The following is a 20,654-nucleotide window of genomic DNA, read 5'->3' as shown; positions in this document are numbered from 1 at the left end:
CCATATAAATGAAAAAATTACAATGTCATGTTTTTCCTAAACATGCCACCTATAACTGAACCCACTGTTTTGTTTGCATTTTAAAGACAATCACAATGAACAAACAAATGCATTTACTCATCCAAGCAATAACTAATGATACTAATAGCTTTTAGTAAACAGTATGAAGTTAGTTATTATAGAATGTTTTGAACGACTTTGAATACTAAATCAAGAATATTTTCCGTTATTCATATCTGCGAATCCACAACAGCGGTAACTTGAATCAGCGGACAATAAAATCGGCCGATGATGTTTCTATTTTCTCAGCTGGGCGTTTATGAAAAAATTAATTTCCTCAAATAGACAGTGAATCTTTCATGTACAGTATGTCGGCAGTTGTCACACCATGGCTAAGGCTAGCCTACCGATTGACATCACAGAATTTAATGGCTCATCTTTAGAATGGTAGTATAAGACAGCCCCAATTTTTTAGGGGTGAAATTTAGGATTTAAAGGCAGAATTATACACAGAAATGTTTGATAGATAAATTACAAATTGACATACTTTACAGTAGGGCCTTGAAGTAAAGGGCAAAAAGTACATATTTCCATGCCGGAAAATAACATGCATTTTGCATTTCAAAACTGCAACACAAAAGTTATGATACTTATCAAAATATAAGGCTCCAATTGAATAACAAAATAATACCCATATGCATCTTAAAACACTATTGATAGGATATATGATGAATATGTGTTTGAAAAAAACTATATAAAAAAAACGAGCAAAAATTAAATAAACAAGGAGGAAACTAGCATCTTGGTCTCATCATGCAAATCCATTGTATCTATAGGAAATTATTTACTGTATTACAATTAGAAAACACTGCTAATCAATTAACTAAAGTACTGTATAAATAAAAGTCTTCAATCAATTATCAATTTGGCCTTTTTAACATTTTTAAAAAGGATTGGATATTTCCCATTAAATTTTTTAGAAATTATTGTTGTGTACGAACTCGGCTGAGTCCCTTGTTAGGCTGGGAGGAACGTAAAGAGTAGAGGTCCCCTTTTTGTTTTTGTTTCTTTGTTGATGTCGGCTAACCCCCAAAATTGGGGGAAGTGCCTTGGTATATGTATGTATGTATGTATGTACAAACAGCAGAGTATATTCCTAACCTTCTTGAGAATTTAGATCGGACAATGAAGGGTAATTGGGTAACCGGAAATGAAAAATAATCCTCCCCAATTAGTGGATGTTAATAGGCATATAAAATCAATCCCAAACAAAATTATGAAAATATTGAACAATCATAATAGTGCCAGTAAACATTTTATCACTAGTGTAAGAGCCACTTACATTCGTGATACAATATTTAACCAACTAACACTAGCAAACACTACTAATTAGTAGTGTTTGCTAGTGTCAGCCCATCCCTCGATCCCCGTTACTTTAAAAACGCTTTTTGTTGGTTATTGTAAGCTATATTTGTCAGTCTTGTCCAAATTACCATTATTATATAACTGATTTTGTTAGATGTTCTCTTTGCAATTCATAAAACACTTTCTTTGCCAGAGTTACGGAGAATACTATTACCTCCAGTGAAAAATACACTGGTTATAATATTGCCATTACAAAGATTATAACACATATTTTCATCATAAATAGCGGTAACCCTAAATAAATGCATCTTACTTTTTTCAATGAATAGTCCTACATAGGCCACCTGCTATAGAACTCATTCAAAGCAGAGCATAGACTTACATAGTCAGTTTTGATATTGGTAAACAACTCGGCATATCACTTGCTAACGTCACTGTGAGATTATGCACATATATTTTTCAAAATCAAAATCTCTATCATAAACCTACACAACAATCTAAGTCGATTTATCTCTCTCCCGAGATCTGTTGGAAAGGATTATATTTAAAATAGTAAATAACCATTTGCAATTTGTTGTGAATATATCATACAACTGTGACTGCTGCATCTTCAATCTTAACTATGAATAGCTCTCAATGAGAAGTCAAGATAGAACTACAGGGGCTCTCAGTAGAACGCAGACCTACGCCACGGCAGCTTATTTCTCTACCTTTGACCTTAACCCTTTTACCCCCAGGCCATTTGGAAATTTCCAACCCTTAACCCCAAAGGGGTTATTTTTTCCCCAGCACATTTTGCAGTATATTTTTTTTTAAATTGCTCTAACAGCCTTAATTTTTGTCATAGAAAGGTCAGGTTGGTGTCATTCTCTTGGAAAATGCCTGAAGTTTCTCAAAAAATTATCAAAAATATGAAAAAAAAAACAATTTTTATAGCATTTTTTTGCAAGGACGCACCGGTACGTCCATGGGGGTAAAGGGATGGCTTTTGTGAAACGTACCAGTACGTCCTTTGGGGGTAAAAGGGTTAACATGTATTAATTGGCTTGGATTTTCATACACTTAAATATGAACCAAGTTTGAAGTCTCTGTAACAACGATATCAATACGTATGGCTGATTACGTTAACTGGACATTTTGCTTGACCATGACCTTGACCTTCCAAAATTCAATAATTTCAAGATTTCTACATAACAGTTAATTCCTGCAAGTTTCATTACTCTACGATTAAAATTGTGGCCAGGAAGCTGTTCATAAACACACACACACACACAGGCGAAAATATAACCTCCTTCCAACTTTGTTGGTGGAGGTAAAAATGTGATAAATTATTGTATGAGATCACTAGGAAATTCCAGTCTATGTAGCTGTGAGTCAGCCTATGTGTTTTAACTGCAAATAGATTAGATATTTGACAATATTACAGCAATTATAACTTCCTTGTAATTTAAAAAAAAAAAAAAAAAAACAGAATCGAGAACAAGCATTCAATGAATCACCAATATAATAAGTGTGCATTTGTTTTGCCAAACCACTATGCAGAAACCTCTAACATTTTACATTATTATTATTATTATTAATTGCTAAGCTATAACCCTAGTTGGAAAAGCAGAATGCTACAAGCCCAGGGGGCCCCAACAGGGAAAATAGCCCAGTGAGGAAAAGAAACAAGGAAAAATCAAATATTTTAAGAACAGTTGATTATGTTTTCCTATTTTTCCCATAATTTTTTTCAGGTGTATAACACTGGGCTCTTCCTTTGACAACATATTACCTTTGGTATAACCATCAATAAAATTTACTTCATCAACTTCAGAACTCAACGTGCTAAGTTAATTGATAGGAATACCACAGTCATCGCATATTACATTACACTCACAAGCATCACAAAAGGAGGTTGCAGCTGTGATTGATTTTTTTGTAAACAAATATCTGGATTTTGTTAAAACTGCACAGATTTTTCTACAAGGTTAATAAGAACTGAGGAGAGGAGAAAATTTCTCAGAGTTAAATGCAAGAAGAAAGGTTGATAAACAAAAGTATCTTGAACAAAAGATGCATTCGCTGTGGGAAGTCGTAATGGTTTGTGTATCCAAAGAAATGTATACCATTTGAAAAACTTTGAACTTCATAATGATTAAACTATATTTTTATTATATACATGGAAAAATAACAATTTGGATAAAAAGTATTTTTGTTACTTTTCATAAAATGAAAAGTGATTTTACTATAAGTTTACTGGTACTATAACCAATGAAATCCAAAGACTCAAAATGGAAGCAGGATATGTCCAGTATACAAAAACATATAACACACAACATTCAAAATACAGTATCAAAAATAAAGTGCTTGTTAAAATAACTGTCTAGGACATAAGGAGGAATATCTATATCAAAGGCTCGGGAGTGAATCAACAACTTACCTTTCAGAAGGGAAATGTATCTTGGTTATCTACACTGCATTTTTTCCAAATATTGAAATATTTGAATAAGAAGACAGCAGAATATAAAATCTTTAACTAATCATAAAAGGTTTTAAGTTGCTCGACAACAGCCATATTAGTTGTGTTTTTTATCCTCTTCCATCAAAGGCAACTATGACTTATAATCAAGTACTTTCAATAAAGACACAATCAGGCAAAAGTAGGATGAATACCGTAACCATGCATCTTACCTGACCCTACTAAAATCACGACAAACATGCCATTACATTATTTAAATGAAGATAAATTCTATACTCACTCCTCTAACAGCTTCGTTTATTGTCATAGTTTTTGCAGATTCTCCATCCATCTGAGCACAAGCCGAGTACAATAACATTTCTGTATTTGCAACCTGGAAAAGATTAAATAAATCATTAATGGAAAATGTAAGATATATTCAATGGTGAATCAACCAACAAAAATTTATGCTACACATAAAATATTAATCACACGAATCCATTCACGCAAACATTTCAAATTACATTTACATTTTCTATTTCTACTAGAGGTGGCCAATAGGGTATATAACACTATACTCTTGATCAGACCATGGCTCAAAAATGAACGAAAATGAGTGGAAGCCAATTAGTCAAAGTAGAGATGAACAGAAATATTGTAGACTAACACAAATGGAAGAAATAAACTAAAGTATTTGAAAATGTAGAAAAGTTATAAAAGTTGGAACAAACGTAAGATACGAAGGAAATAATGCCTAATCCCATAAATACGAAGACTTTCTGACCTCCCAGCATAAAAAAATTTCATTCTGATAGCATTTCTAAGGCAATACATGTTCCCTGCCAAACCTCAAACTAAAAAAATGTTGAAAAGGACTCTTGTCATGATTCTTACAAGATGTATGACCTTTTCTGATACGATTTTATCAAATCAGACTGAAAAAGAACAATTAGTGCACACAGATGAACAAAGCCTTACAAACTCTATAAGAGGTAGCTCTTAAATGCCTTCATATTATTATGTCTGTTGATGCATATGGTCATCCATATTGGACCAAAGTACTCAGCTAAATGTTACAATGGTTTATATTTACAAGAAAACAATGTTAAACAATAGCAGGATTTCAACCAGGCTGAAGCAATGGGTAAATCTTCCTTGAACGTTAGGTGATAAAGACAAAGTGTCAATTTGTTGGATAAATTCCCAAGGAAATACAATCCAAACCATCTATGCTGTTAATAAGAAAGGTAGAGTAGACTATACTACTACTGTAGAAAGAGCTATTGTAACAGATCTCCGTGGCTGAAACAAATCTAGATTACAGATGGAGAAAAAGAGTCAAAGAGCAAGGGCTTCTCTTGTTCTCTTGCAGCACCATAAAACAATTAACATAGAAAACAAAAAAATTCAAAATAGATGAAACTTCACAATATTATTCTGCATAAACTTCCGAGTGAAAAAGTCAACATTACCTGATTAAACTTTGGATGGCTCTTATCATCTGGATAACAGAAGTGCTCTATTTCTGCCATCGTAAATTCTCTCACTCGCAGGAGCCCAGAACGAGGTGAAATCTCATTTCGATATGCATTACCTATCTATAAAAAAGAATTAAGAAAATGAGAACATTAATTACTCAATGTAACAATAGTAAGTCTTCGGAAAAGACAAAGACTAAGATGTATCTATATTAAAAGTTTCTTAACCCTTCTACCCCCCCCAATGGACGTACTGGTACGTTTCACAAAACTCATCCCTTAAACCCCATGGACATACTGGTACGTCCTTGCAAAAAACTGCTATTTGCATTTATTTTGCATATCTTTCATAACTTTATAAGAAACTTCAGGCATTTTCCAAAATAATGAGACCAACCTGACCTCTCTATGATGAAAATTAAGGCTGTCAGGGCAATCTAAAAAGAAAAATATTGCAAAACGTGCTTGAAAAAGAACAACGCCTGGGGGTTAAGGGTTGGAAAGTTCCAAATAGCTTGGAGGTAAAAGGGTCAACATGGTTCTCTAAAGACTTTTTCCACTTAATATTATCATTTATAGATAGTATAGTACCTTTCCACCAAATGGGTTTTAACAATAGTAAAATCCTTACCTGAGCACAAGCAAAGGGAAGTTTTCCTTGATTATACTCCAACAACCGCTTGAAGTTGACGAAAATTCCTTGAGCAGTTTCTGGTCTCAGGAAACCTTTCATTGCCCCTAAAGAACAAACAATAACATTAAATTTCAGTTTCAAAATTTCACAACAAACAAGATCTAAAACAGTACTTCATTTAAAACAGTATATATTCTGACAAAAAATATTGATTTCTACAAATTCATTTAGAAGAATTAGAGTTCTCTTGCTTGAGGGTACACTCGGGCACACTATTCTATCTTATTTCTCCTCCTCTAGTTTTGTTAAAGTATTTATAGTTTATATAAGAATTATTTATTTTAATGTTGTTACTTTTATTTTTCCTTGTTTCCTTTCCTCACTGGGCTATTTTCCCTGTTAGACCCCTTGGGCTTATACAATAGCATTCTGCTTTTCCAACTAGGGTTGTTACCTTAGCAAGTATTCTAATAATAATAATAAGCCTACAAACAAGAGTACTTTTAATACATCTTATATGCAGTGGGTCGATGGACGACTCCGGCGGCATGTACAAAAAAAATTTACTTCAGGTAATGATGAAGTAAGCTTGGCCTTTCCCAAGGCTCACATGCTTTGCTAATTTGAAATTGCACTTTGAAGTCTTTTTGTTTTTAGAAATACAAATTCTTTGGTTAAAATCTTGACACACTATATTCAGTAATATCCTTCAACGTACATAAACACCAATTTGAAAAAATATGTTTAACGGATATTCTGTCTCCGTAATTTCATTAATATGACAAAGTAATACAGTACTATAATCTGATTGAAGAAAAAGTTACGGAACCTTTACCTGAGGGCCCTATAGAAATAGGAAACATGAGATTGAACTCCACAGCATCCGTTAAGTCGTTGCCAGTTGACGGAGACTTCATGTCATATTCTTTAACGATGGCATCCATTTCTTCCTATTGAACACAAATAGGAGGAAAGAAGTTTAGACATTCAGCGTTTTGTAATACATCACATACAAGAAAATACAAAAAAAGTATATTTCTAATGGTTACAGGAATGCTTTAGAAGTGTCAAGTCTTTCTATTTGTAGCTCCGGGGGAATATACCTGCAAATAAAACCTAACTGTCTGGCATATACACTAACTGTTTGAAAAAGAAGAATGGCAGACTTAGAATTTAGCCGAAAGATGTAAATAAAACAGATATATGTTCTAATATACATTTTACATTCAAGATTAGTTAATTATTCATTGTAGGATACGATGCTTAAGGAAAAAGGAACAATCAAACATACATCAAAGGCATCGCCATTGCTATCTACCTCTGACATCACGAGCATCATAGGGTGACTTGGGAAACGGATACAGGGGTAACTAAAATAAATCATGGAATGAATAAATAAGAATAGCACAGCTATTACTTTTCCTGTTACATAATGTTACACAAATAGTAAGAATAATCTTGTTATTTATTTATGTAACCTAGTGGGATAACACCCTCCTTCTTCTTCTTCTTCTTTGTCTGCATCTTTTCCCACTTCTATGTGGGGTCGATGTCTCTGGCCAGTGTTCTTCATCTACCTCTGTCGCACACTTCATCACCGGTTAATCCCTTTGATCGAAGGTCATCCTTGATACAGACCATCCACCTTCGCTTTGGTCTCCCTCTCCTTCTCGTTCCCTGTGCCTCCATTTCCATCACTCTAACATCCATACATACAGAAGGTCCTTAACTTACAAACTTAATAGGCTCAAAGAAGCTGTTTGTGAGTCGAATTTTGTTAGATTTTTTAGGGTAAGCCTAACTTGAATCCAATGCCTATGATTTCCAGCTACATAAGTCAACAAATAATCAGGTTTCATATGAAGTAGATATCAGGTTATTACAAATGTAATTTTTCTTACTGTATTAAATGATATAATAGTTTTATTACAGCTTTTCTTTATCTTGTCTTTATTTTGAGTTGGATTTGTGTTTGCATCTCCGAATTATAGTTAAGTTGGGGACCCTCTGTAGTTTACTCTCAAGTAAAAACCCAAAAAGACCAATTCTAAATTGACTGCCAGAATGTAAATGACCAACTAACCATTGTCATGCCATCAAGAAGATTTATTTTGCGTGAAATTAGATCCTTTTCTTCCTGAGTACATTTTTTATCCGACATTCTCTTCTCGAAATGTTGCTTTATCAAGTGGTCCAACCGGAAGCATTCACCACTCTTAACGTCCTGAAATATAAAACGATAAATAGAGTTATTTGGAACTTTTCAGTTGTATACAAAATGCATATTAAAAGTCTCTGCAGTCTAACCTGCACTTGAACATTAACAATATCCTGTAGTTAACTAACGGTACAATATTCAAAAAAAAATTTAGAGTTTAAATTAACAGAACTTTACATTTAACCATCATTCAAGAGATTTATGATAAAAATTAATGTCTAAAATGATAGCTAGGCAAAACCTCATCAAAAAATTTAGTCAGATATGAAAAGAAGACACACTAGAGGGGCACTCGGTAGAGCTCACACAGCCGCCGCAGCAGCTTATTTCTCAACCTTGACCTTTAACCTTAACATGTATTAATTGGCATGGATTTTCATACACTGAAATATAAATCAAGTTTCAAGTCTCTGACAACGATGTCAATTTGTGTGGCTGATTACGCAAATTGGACATTTTGCTTGACTGTGACCTTGGCCTTTACCTCCCAAAATTTAATCCTTTCCAGATTTTTATATAAGCTAATCCCTGCAAGCTTCATTACTCTACAATCAAAATTGTAGCCAGGAAGCTGTTCACAAAAACCTACACAAAAAGGGGCAAAAATATAACCTCATTCCAACTTTATTGGCGGAGGTAATAAGCGGAGTATAGTATTATTAAAGAGAAGTTCTGATGTATTTGCAAATGGCATGCAACACATTTCCCATAGCAAGATAACCTTTGTAACCAGCACAAATCATGAAGTTCTCAATATTTTCACAAGTGAAGGAAAGAGAGAGAGAGAGAGAGAGAGAGAGAGAGAGAGAGAGAGAGAGAGAGAGAGAGAGAGAGAGAGAGAGAGAGAGAGAGAGAGAGAGAGAGAGAGAGAGAGAGAGAGGACTCCCATTTCCTCCTTAAGCAAAGGAGACAGGATACTCTTATTATAATCAGATTAAAAAGTAGCACCACATATAAAGGTTTAGACAAAGACCTTTAGCAGGTTCTACTAAGAAAAGTTAGTAAGACACCTTTCTTGCGTGCAACTCTAATATCACTCATGAAAGTCTTCGGAAAGTTGCCTGGAAATTTAACAATTCTTTTAATTCCAAACAGAAAACATCCTTCATCTTACTAAATAATTACACTAGGACTTCATAGCTAATAACCAAAAACCTTGCCTCAATGTGGGTCACTGAAACATGAACACTGAGGAGATTGGCAAACCTTAAACCTCACAGTTCCCTTGAGCCAAATCCAGAAAAGAATGTAAGGTGAAACAAAAATAAAGTAACGTGAAATATATGAATCCTTTAAAAGTACTTCAATATACTCACCTTCACCATATAGTCAGCAAACTTATCAACATGACCGGAGGCTTTCAAAACAGGTTCAGGGGTGAGGATTGAACAGTTCACTTTCAGCATTCTTTCTTGAATAACAAAATGCTTCTGCCATTCTGAGAGCATGTTGTCAACCAAATCGCATCCCATTGGACCATAATCGTACTGGCCTGAAATTTCGAATTTCTTAATAATCAAAGTAGAAAACACTATGGGAAGATTATTAAAATATTATTGTTTTGTAAGTAATCATGTTATCAAAATCTATATTTCATATATAAAAAATTTTTCCTAAAACAAAAATAAAGCATATACTGTAAATAAAAAAGGGGAAACTATGATAATTCCTACTAAATAAATCCTTGGCTTTTGTTTCAGTATCCCCAACACTAACAAAATATTCAAGCAAAATATTTTAATACCAAAGAGATTATCTAGTGTGGATCATGTTCTTATGGCCTTCAAGTAATGTCCCAAATAATATAATTAATAAAACTTTAAAACAAAAGACTAATAAAGTTTTACATTAAATAAAATAAGAAGAGCATCGACTCAAATACTGTACTCAAACTCACCTCAAAAATGATATTTTAATTATAAAATAAATTTTTGAATATACTTACCCGGTGAATATATAGCTGCAACTCTGTTGCTCGACAGACAAAAACTGTACAAAAAAACTCGCCAGCGATCGCTATACAGGTTGCGGGTGTGCCCATCAGCGCCATCTGTCGGCCAGATACCAAGCTCTATGTAAACAAAGACTCAATTTTCTCCTTGTCCCACTGCGTCTCTATTGGGGAGGAAGGGAGGGTCATTTAATTTATATATTCACCGGGTAAGTATATTCAAAAATTTATTTTATAATTAAAATATCATTTTTAAATATTTAACTTAGCCGGTGAATATATAGCTGATTCACACCCAGGATGGTGGATAGAGACCAGTAATATATGTTTACATTTTATGAGCTAAGAGTTTTTATTTCATTTTAGAAGTTATCAAAATAACAAAAACAAAATAAATAGGTACCTGGTAAGGAAGTCGACTTGAACGATTACTCTGCCTTATAAGTACGTCTTCCTTACGGAGCCTCGCGATCCTCTTAGGATGCTGATAGACCCCTAGGAGCTGAAGTATCAATGGCTGCAACCCATACAACAGGACCTCATCAAACCCCTAATCTGGGCGCTCTCAAGAAATGACTTTGACCACCCGCCAAATCAACCAGGATGCGAAAGGCTTCTTAGCCTTCCGGACAACCCATAAAAACAACATTAAAAACATTTCAAGAGAAAGATTAAAAGGATATGGAATTAGGGAATTGTAGTGGTTGAGCCCTCACCCACTACTGCACTCGCTGCTACGAATGGTCCCAGTGTGTAGCAGTTCTCGTAAAGAGACTGGACATCCTTTAGATAAAAAGACGCGAACACTGACTTGCTTCTCCAATAGGTTGTGTCCATTATACTTCGCAGAGATCTATTTTGCTTAAAGGCCACGGAAGTTGCAACAGCTCTAACTTCGTGCGTCTTCACCTTAAGCAAAGATTGGTCTTCCTCACTCAGATGTGAATGAGCTTCTCGTATTAACAATCTGATAAAGTATGATAAAGCATTCTTTGACATAGGCAAAGATGGTTTCTTAACTGAACACCATAAAGCTTCAGATTGGCCTCGTAAAGGTTTGGTACGCTTTAAATAGAACTTAAGAGCTCTCACAGGGCATAAGACTCTTTCTAGTTCATTGCCTACGATCTCCGATAAGCTGGGAATATCGAAAGATTTAGGCCAAGGCCGAGAAGGCAGCTCATTTTTGGCTAGAAAACCAAGTTGTAGCGAACAGGTGGCTTTTTCTGACGAAAATCCGATGTTCTTGCTGAAGGCATGAATCTCACTGACTCTTTTAGCCGAGGCTAAGCATACCAGGAAAAGAGTCTTTAGAGTGAGATCTTTCAGGGAGGCTGATTGTAACGGCTCAAACCTGTCTGACATGAGGAATCTTAGCACCACGTCTAAATTCCATCCAGGGGTAGCCAAACGACGCTCCTTGGTGGTCTCAAAAGACTTAAGGAGGTCTTGAAGATCTTTATTGTTGGAAAGATCTAAGCCTCTATGCCGGAAGACCAATGCCAACATGCTTCTGTAGCCCTTGATAGTGGGAGCTGAAAGGGATCGTCCTTTTCTCAGGTATAAGAGAAAATCAGCTATTTGAGCTACAGAGGTACTGGTCGAGGATACAGAAACTGACTTGCACCAGTCTGGGAAGACTTCCCACTTCGACTGGTAGACTCTAATGGTGGATGCTCTGTTTGCTCAAGCAATCGCACTGGCTGCCTCCTTCGAAAAGCCTCTAGCTCTCGAGAGTCTTTCGATAGTCTGAAGGCAGTCAGACGAAGAGCGAGGAGGCTTTGGTGTACCTTCTTTACGTTAGGCTGACGTAGAAGGTCCACCCTTAAAGGAAGACTTCTGGGAACGTCTACTAGCCATCGAAGTACCTCGGTGAACCATTCTCTCGCGGGCCAGAGGGGAGCAACTAACGTCAACCTTGTCCCTTCGTGAGAGGCGAACTTCTGCAGTACCTTGTTGACAATCTTGAACGGTGGGAATGCGTAGAGATCCAGATGTGACCAATCTAGGAGGAAGGCATCTATATGTATTGCTGCTGGGTCCGGGACTGGGGAGCAATAGATTGGGAGCCTCTTGGTCAGCGAGGTTGCAAAGAGATCTATGGTTGGTTGGCCCCAAGTGGCCCAAAGTCTCTTGCACACATCCTTGTGGAGGGTCCATTCTGTTGGAATTACTTGCCCTTTCCGACTGAGACAATCTGCTATGACATTCAAGTTGCCTTGGATGAACCTTGTTACTAGGGAGATGTCTTGACCTTTTGACCAGATGAGCAGGTCCCTTGCGATCTCGTACAACGTCAGTGAGTGGGTACCTCCTTGTTTGGAGATGTACGCCAAGGCCGTGGTGTTGTCTGAGTTTACTTTCACCACTTTGCCTCGAAGGAGAGACTTGAAGCTTTTCAAGGCCAGATGTACTGCCAACAGCTCCTTGCAGTTGATATGCATGCTCCTCTGACTCGAGTTCCACAGTCCTGAGCATTCCCGACCGTCTAGTGTCGCGCCCCAGCCCACGTCCGATGCGTCCGAGAAGAGAACGTGGTTGGGAGTCTGAACAGCCAGGGGAAGACCCTCTCTTAGGTTGATATTGTCCTTCCACCAAGTCAGACAAGACTTCATCTTTTCGGAAATCGGGATCGAGACCGCTTCTAGCGTCTTCTCCTTTTTCCAGTGAAAAGCTAGATGGTATTGAAGCGGACGGAGGTGTAGTCTTCCTAGTGACACAAATTGTTCCAGGGATGACAGCGTCCCTACCAGACTCATCCACAGCCTGACTGAGCAGCGTTCCTTCTTCAGCATGTTCTGGATGAATAACAGGGCTTGACTTATTCTGGGGGCCGACGGAAAAGCCCGAAAAGCTAGACTGTGAATCTCCATCCCTAAATACACAATAGTTTGGGATGGGACCAGTTGCGACTTTTCCAAATTGACTAGGAGTCCCAATTCCTTGGTCAGATCTAGAGTCCACTTGAGATCCTTCAGACAGCGACGACTGGAAGAGGCTCTGAGAAGCCAGTCGTCCAAATAAAGGGAGGCTCGGATGTCCGATAAGTGGAGGAATTTGGCCACATTCCTCATCAGCCTCGTAAACACGAGAGGAGCTGTGCTTAGGCCAAAGCACAGGGCCCGAAACTGGTAGACCACATTTTCGAAAACGAATCTCAGAAAAGGTTGGGAGTCTGAGTGAATGGGGACGTGGAAGTAGGCGTCCCTTAGGTCTAGGGAGACCATCCAGTCTTCCCTTCTGACCGCTGCTAAGACTGACTTTGTGGTCTCCATGGAGAACTTCGTCTTTGTGACAAAGACATTCAGAGCACTGACGTCTAGCACCGGTCTCCACCCTCCTGTCTTCTTTGAAACTAGGAAGAGGCGGTTGTAGAATCCCGGTGATTGAAGGTCCGAGACTTTGACCACCGCTCCCTTCTCTAGCAAAAGAGACACTTCCAATTTCAGGGCTTGTCTCTTTTCTTCCTCTCTGTACCTGGGAGAGAGATCGATGGGAGACGTTGCTAGAGGGGGTTTGCGTACAAAAGGGATTTTGTACCCCTCTCTGAGCAACTTCACAGATTGTGAATCTGCGCCTCTCCTCTCCCAGGCTTGCCAGAAGTTCTTGAGTCTGGCTCCCACTGCTGTCTGAAGTTGCGGGCAGTCAGACTCTGCCCTTAGAGGACTTGGAACCTTTCCTCTTCCCTCGCTTCCCTTCGGCACGAGCACCTCCTCTGCTGGAGGCTCTGCCACGAAAGGGCGGAATAAAGCGAGACGCTGGAGCGTCTATCCTCGGTCTAGCGGAAGATGAAGGCAAAGGGGGAGATTTGCGAGCTGAGGACGCAACTAGATCGTGAGTGTCCTTCTGCACTAACGAAGCAGCAATTTCCTTTATCAAGACTTCTGGAAACAGGCACTTGGAAAGGGGAGCAAAGAGAAGCTCAGATCTCTGGCATGGTGTAACTCCAGCAGACAGGAACGAGCAGAGAGACACTCGCTTTTTCAGGACTCCGGACGTGAATGAGGCAGCTAGCTCATTGGACCCATCACGGACGGCCTTGTCCATGCAGGACATAATGAGCAAAGAAATATCTTTATCTGTCGAAGAGATTTTCCTGCTCAGGGCTCCTAAGCCCCAGTCTAAAAAGTTAAAGACTTCAAAAGCCCTAAAGATCCCTTTCATAAGGTGGTCCAGGTCCGATGATGACCAACAAATCTTCGAGCGTCTCATGGCAAGGCGGCGGGGAGAGTCTACAAGACTTGAGAAGTCGCCCTGGGCAGAGACAGGAACTCCCAAGCCGAGAACTTCTCCCGTGGCATACCAGACGCTCGATCTAGAAGAGAGTTTAGTTGGGGGAAAGGCAAATGCTGTCTTCCCTAAACTCTTCTTGGACTCTATCCAGTCTCCTATCAGCCGCAAAGCTCTCTTAGACGAGCGTGCGAGGACGAGTCTAGTAAAGGCAGAGTTTGTATTAGGCATGCCTTCTGCGAAGGCATGCCTAATACAAACTCTGACGGCGGAGAACGAGGAGCCACAGAAACAAACTGGTCAGGAAACAACTCTTTGAAAATAGCCAAGACTTTTCTAAAGTCCAAAGATGGTTGAGTTGACTTAGGCTCGTCCAATTCTGATTGTTGATCGTCTTGTTGTTAGGCAACATCATCATCAGAAAGTTCCTCATCCGAAAACTGATGAGGAAACGGCAACGGAGTGGGCAACGTCTGGTTCGCTGAGTCCGGTCGCACTGGTGCATGCGTGACGGAGCCGGACACAACGTCATGGAACTGCTGCACAGTCTGTGAACTGTCAACAACCATGGGAGCGCGAGGACGCACAGCGTCTACCCGAGACTGTCTAGACCGACTGGGTTGAGCAGTGGAAACCACACCGGGTTGCGGAGGTTGACGCACCGCGTCAAAACAAGTCACCTCTGATGGTTGTTGAACGTCCTGAACGTCAACAACCACCTCCGTGCGTCGCTTAACGTCAACGTGCGGCTGGCAACCCACACTGGATCGCATCGGTGGAGGAACCACCTCAACTGGTAGACGCGAGAAGGATACCTCAGCGTCAACAGGACGCACAACCGATCGCTTGGATGGTTGTTGGCTAGAAGGTACGGCAGCAACCTTCTCCGCAAGAAAGTCCTGCATCAAAGACGTAAGCTTGGACTGCATGTCTTGCAGCAAAGCCCATTTAGGGTCTACGGGAGCAGGTGCGGCGACAGACGGTGTTAGTGACTGAAGCGGTACCGCTTTGCCTCTCTTAGGCGGTGAGCAGTCATCAGATGACGGCAACGAGTCCGAACTGACCCAGTGGCTACAACCGGGACGTTGGACTTGTCCTGAAGGGACCGATTTACGTTTTAAAGGTCGTGAGACCTTAGTCCAAAGTTTCTTACGAGAAACACCTTCAGACGACGAGGTATAAATGGGCTCTCTCGTCTTACGTAGGTAGGGGCGATCTTGGGGAGATACGCCTGATATCATGGAGGGAACGTCTGTTCGCTGATTAAAGCCTCTCGAACCCATGCGTCGTGCGACATTGCTTCTCCCCTGGACTTGGGAGCTTGCAAGAGGTCCCGGACTAGGAGGACGACAGGCACGAACAGACGAACCCTCAAGCGCAACACTGTTCACAACACTTTCACTTGGCACTTTATCACTTCCCACTGCACTTTGGCACTTAAGCTCCTTAACATCCGCCATGAGTTGATTGCGGTCACTTGCAAGGGACTCAACTCTCTCCCCCAGGGCATGGATGGCACGCATCATGTCAGCCATCGAAGGTTCCTGAGTGCTAGGAGGAACAACCACTACAGGGGAAGGAATAGGTTGTGGGGCATGAGGAGAGGAAACATCAATAGACCTAGAAGAACTTCTCCTAATTCTATCTCTCTCTAGCCTGCGTGTGTACTTTTCAAATTCGATAAAATCGAATTCCGAAAGGCCCACGCACTCCTCACTCCGATCTTCCAATTGACAGGTTTTACCCCGACAATTGGAACAAACAGTGTGAGGGTCGATAGAAGCCTTCGAAAGACGCCTAGAAAGGTCCCTAGCATTGCATTTTCTAAATTTGGGAACTTGTGAAGGGTCAGCCATTTTGAATTGGTCAAGGGAAAATTCCAAAAAAACGATCTAAGTCATCAACAATGAATCCGATACAAAAAAGAGTTCAAGGATTTATTTGAAGAAAAACCCTGCACAGCGAAAGCTCAAAACCAGAATATAGTACTTCACCAAAGATGATGTGAAAAACTCCAGTTAGCAACAGCGAGTAAAGTACGTCTTGTCGACAGAGAGAAAATTGAGTCTTTGTTTACATAGAGCTTGGTATCTGGCCGACAGATGGCGCTGATGGGCACACCCGCAACCTGTATAGCGATCGCTGGCGAGTTTTTTTGTACAGTTTTTGTCTGTCGAGCAACAGAGTTGCAGCTATATATTCACCGGCTAAGTTAAATATTTAAAACTGAATATTTAAAATTTTGCATAATGATTTCTACAATGTGCATTGGAAGTTAGTCTGAAAGATGTTATACAACATATTAGAAAACATAAAACTGAAAAGCCTGGCAAGCGGCAATAACCCACATACCTGTGATTCCACCATAAATGGCAAACGAGTTATCGTAAAAGAATCTACGCTTGATCAGATCGTTCATTTTGGCTCTATCAAAAGAGTCCTGTGGATATAGCTTCAGTGTCATGTCTTCCAGTTCCTGTAAAGATAACAATACTATACTGCTCCAATATACTGTCCTGTATATATACGGTATGTAAGGACTAAATAAGAAAAAAAAAATCATAAAAAACCTTGCATGAGCTAGAAAAAAGTATCATAATTCCTACTTTACATGAGACCTTGAAAACAGCTCAATCAGTAACTTTAAAGCACAGACGAATTATGAAATGGAAGACATGAGAGTTGAGAAAACTTTCTATTTCCAGAATTTTTTAATTAAATTAAATTTTCTTCACCAATATGTGTAAATATTAACATGCAACAGGCATGAAAGGAAAAAAGTTTTCAATAACTATAACCTTAAGTAGATAAAATTAAGAGGAATATTATTATATTCTTTAAAATAAGTCCTTTTTAATACAAACCCATTACCTTACAGAAGTCAAATTCTGTCAGACACAATTCAAAACAGAAAAGTAAAAGAGGAAGGCTTTCCCTGGTAAGATGATTACGTCTAGGTTTAAAGGCCACTCATGAATGGCAGGGGCAAGGAACAGTGCCCTATCGAGCAGGACAATGCCCTAGAGACTGACCATATACACACATGATCAGCGCCCAAGCCCCCTCTCCACCCAAGCTAGGACCAAGGAGGGCAAGGCAATGGCTGCCGATGACTCGGCAGATAGACCTAGAGGCGCCCCAAACCCCGCATACTTAGCTCGCAAGGATGGTGAGGTTGCAGCGACCAAAGCTACTAAAGAGTTTGAGCGGGACTCGAACCCCAGTCTAGCGTTCACCCGTCAGGGACGCTACCACACAGGCCACCAAAACCTAAGCTTCTATAAAACGGCGTCAATGACCTTGGATGTCAGGATGCCAGAAAACTTTCAATCAATCAATCTCCTATAAAAAAAAAAAGGTAATTTCCTGTATAGTTTAGCAACTTTAGCCCGTTCACCAAATATATGGGGACAAGAAATGGCCCTTAAGCTTAAGAAAAGCATCAAGTTTGTGACAAGACATTATATACCTTCAAAAATGTATTTACCTTGCTTTGAACCCATTACTTCACAGTAGCCTAAGCTATTAATTAAGATCAAGGGATGCTTACAAAATTCCAAAGTGAATGACAAAGACTTTGAAGCCAATAACCTCTGAGGTGAAGGACCCTGAAAGTCATAAGTAGTGCAACTAACAAAAGATCATCAATAGAATAGGAACCTTGTCATTAGAAACATGGTTTGTACTTATTCAGAACCAGAGGCTAATGTTAGTGTTGTAGATATCTTATTTTTTAATAACTCTTGCTGAATGGGATAGGCCACCAATGAGAGACTGAATCTGAACAATTATCAGTATGATCAAAGTTGGTTACTACTCCACTCAGAGCTACAACTCGTCCAACAACGTACACATTGAACGTAAGAGAGATCCTTTAGGTAGAATCTAAAAGCTTTCAACTTCCAATAGGGGGAGATGAAAACTAGGGAAACCTCACACGCCACCAAACCTGAAAAGCCCTCCGATGTAGCTCCAAGAGCTTCTTGCTCATGAAGCATACTCCATGGGAACCAGCCCAGGGGCATATGCACCAGTGGCAAACGCCCTCAATGAGAGAACAGAGGAGGCAAAGGCCTCCTTGTTGCCTTCTTGGCCATTGCCCAAGCAGACGCCAAAGAAGGCTTAGCGCTCTTCCCCACGCCCCCCAAAAGGCATACGCCTGCCATCGCACAGGAAGCCACAACCTACACTTGGCACATAGGGCTGATTGCAAATAATCATGCTCTCTACAGAAGCACAGAGAGTGCAGATCTACAGCCAGTATAATAATAAACTGGCTACAAAGTTCACCATTCCCTGCTAAATGAAAATTTCTTGTTTCACATTCATGAACATAAGCAGCAGCTCACATTTCTTCCCGTAGGGAAAATAATGATGATAAGGTTTTTGGTAATGGTGCAACAGTACATCTGCTCTCATTGCGGCTGAAAACAAAATTGAGGAGATTCCGGCAGAGGGGGATATTTGTCCGTGCTCGCAACCTCTCGTTGACTACCTTGTTATCAAATTCATCAGCCATTCCAGATTCACTAAAGACACCTTCCTTCTTGTAAAGGACCAAAGGATTGTATACGCGTAGGAACAATTCTATGATTCCCGCATAATGTACTGTCAAACTGAGAAAAGGCAACATTATACTCAATCACATGCAAAATAACATTCTAAACTCCATACAGTATAGTACTGTATAATTATAACATAGATAATTGGTTCTCTATAAAATTGTAAGAAGAAGTACTTCATAAAAGTCAGAATTATCACAACAATCACAGCTGAAATTGGAAAATAAATAGCAGATCAAACAAAAAGATAATCTACATACCTTTTTACGATTTTTCAATTCCTGGACTTGTTTCTTGACATCCATTTCAGGGGCCCCATCAGTTTTCATTTGACGAACCAAATCACCCTAAAATCAAAAGATAATTGTTTAAGTAAATTCAATAAGATGTACTGAACAGTTCTAAATTTCTCGTTAAATATTCAATTTTCATAAATCTATTCTATCTGACCCTTAGTTTCCTATGATAAAAATGATCATTTTATTATTTATCAAAATCCGAGTATCATTTTCTCTGATAAAAACATAACTTTTAAATCAAAATTTCCATATTTCAAAGTTCAATGGTGTACCTCTCTGAAGGCGACTTTCCTAACTCTTAAATTTATAGTAAATTCTGAAGTTTCAATCAATGACGGCTCTAAGTGATGAAAATATTTCAGGTAACAATTATAAGAATATTGTCAAATAAATTAAAAACACAATACAGCATATGGCATCCAGCTATCCGCTATCCATATGAAATATATTCGTACGTCTTCCCAGCTTCCATTTACTCTCAAAACCTAACTCACTCCCATTCACTCTCAATTATCTCCTCATTCCATTACTTTTCAGCTATTTCACTTTTTGCAGTTTCTTTTCACTTTCCCCAGTTTATTAACAGCAAACATTAGTCATTCCTTACTCAATTCTTGATCCATATCTTTATCCCACAAACGTAAAACCTAAACTTCTTGACTTTTCTTAGAATTTCAGTGTCATTCAATCCATGGTATATTGAACAGTCATAAAAACAGTACGGTATATGAACCATTTTTATTTTAGCTCTTTCCCACCTATTCTAAAACCTACTTACCCTTTATACAGGAATTTCTTCCCGCTTTTTACCCGTTCGTAAGGCAAGGCCACCATACTGTACTACAAAAACTGTCTGTTATGCAAAACCTCTAGGCTACATAAGAATAACACCTAACTTAAACGCCCCCACCTAATCTAACCTGCAAGCCGTTTCCCTACCTAACATGGGCTAACGGCATCCTGCAACCCCTCCTTACACTGCCCTAATCTTAGCCACCCGTCATCATACATACACGTGGCCGCTATCATACATAAAACCACAGTTTTCAGAGGTTTCGAGATACTGTGAACTATTTTTATCCTGTAAAAGTTTACAATACGGTGTAAATTGTATGAAACAGGTGACTCGTTTGCATATCTACATACGACCCCAATGAAATATTAATGTCATAGGGGTGAATGAAGTTGGGTGGGTCAGACGTAATTTCCTTATCAATAGTCAAATTGATTTTCTTCATGGGAAAAATGTTGTTCATCTTTGTTCGAAATTCGATAATATGAAGATCTTATGATTTACAAAATATTATGATTTAGTGTTGCCTTGCCAGGAGTGAAGCCGATTGGTAACCAAACCCAAGGATAAGACTTAGTCTTAGGGTGGTCTTAATGAGGGTAGCAGGAGGGGTGTAGGCCCCATGTAGATAAGGTTACGACTCCTAGGGTAGGTTAGGTGATTTGCTTGCGTTTGCTTCCCTTT

General features: G+C 39.1%; 1 protein-coding gene across 2 annotated transcripts in view; it reads right to left on the bottom strand.

Moving 5' to 3' along the window:
• GlyRS (glycine--tRNA ligase) overlaps positions 1 to 20,654 on the bottom strand; it is a 41,121-nt gene that overhangs the window by 19,053 nt on the left and 1,414 nt on the right. For both annotated transcript variants that reach the window (XM_068394871.1, XM_068394872.1), the window contains exons 2-9: positions 19,139 to 19,225; positions 16,669 to 16,792; positions 9,452 to 9,627; positions 8,001 to 8,141; positions 6,753 to 6,867; positions 5,915 to 6,021; positions 5,278 to 5,403; positions 4,107 to 4,199 (exon numbers count right to left, since the gene is read on the bottom strand). In XM_068394871.1, coding sequence (XP_068250972.1) covers positions 4,107 to 4,199; positions 5,278 to 5,403; positions 5,915 to 6,021; positions 6,753 to 6,867; positions 8,001 to 8,141; positions 9,452 to 9,627; positions 16,669 to 16,792; positions 19,139 to 19,225 — 969 coding nt within the window. The remainder of the gene's footprint in view (positions 1 to 4,106; positions 4,200 to 5,277; positions 5,404 to 5,914; positions 6,022 to 6,752; positions 6,868 to 8,000; positions 8,142 to 9,451; positions 9,628 to 16,668; positions 16,793 to 19,138; positions 19,226 to 20,654) is intronic.

Source organism: Palaemon carinicauda, chromosome 20 (genome assembly GCF_036898095.1).
Source record: "Palaemon carinicauda isolate YSFRI2023 chromosome 20, ASM3689809v2, whole genome shotgun sequence".
Taxonomy (NCBI): domain Eukaryota; kingdom Metazoa; phylum Arthropoda; class Malacostraca; order Decapoda; family Palaemonidae; genus Palaemon; species Palaemon carinicauda.
Note: the sequence above shows the minus strand (reverse complement) of the source record. Positions and strands in the feature narration are given on the sequence as shown.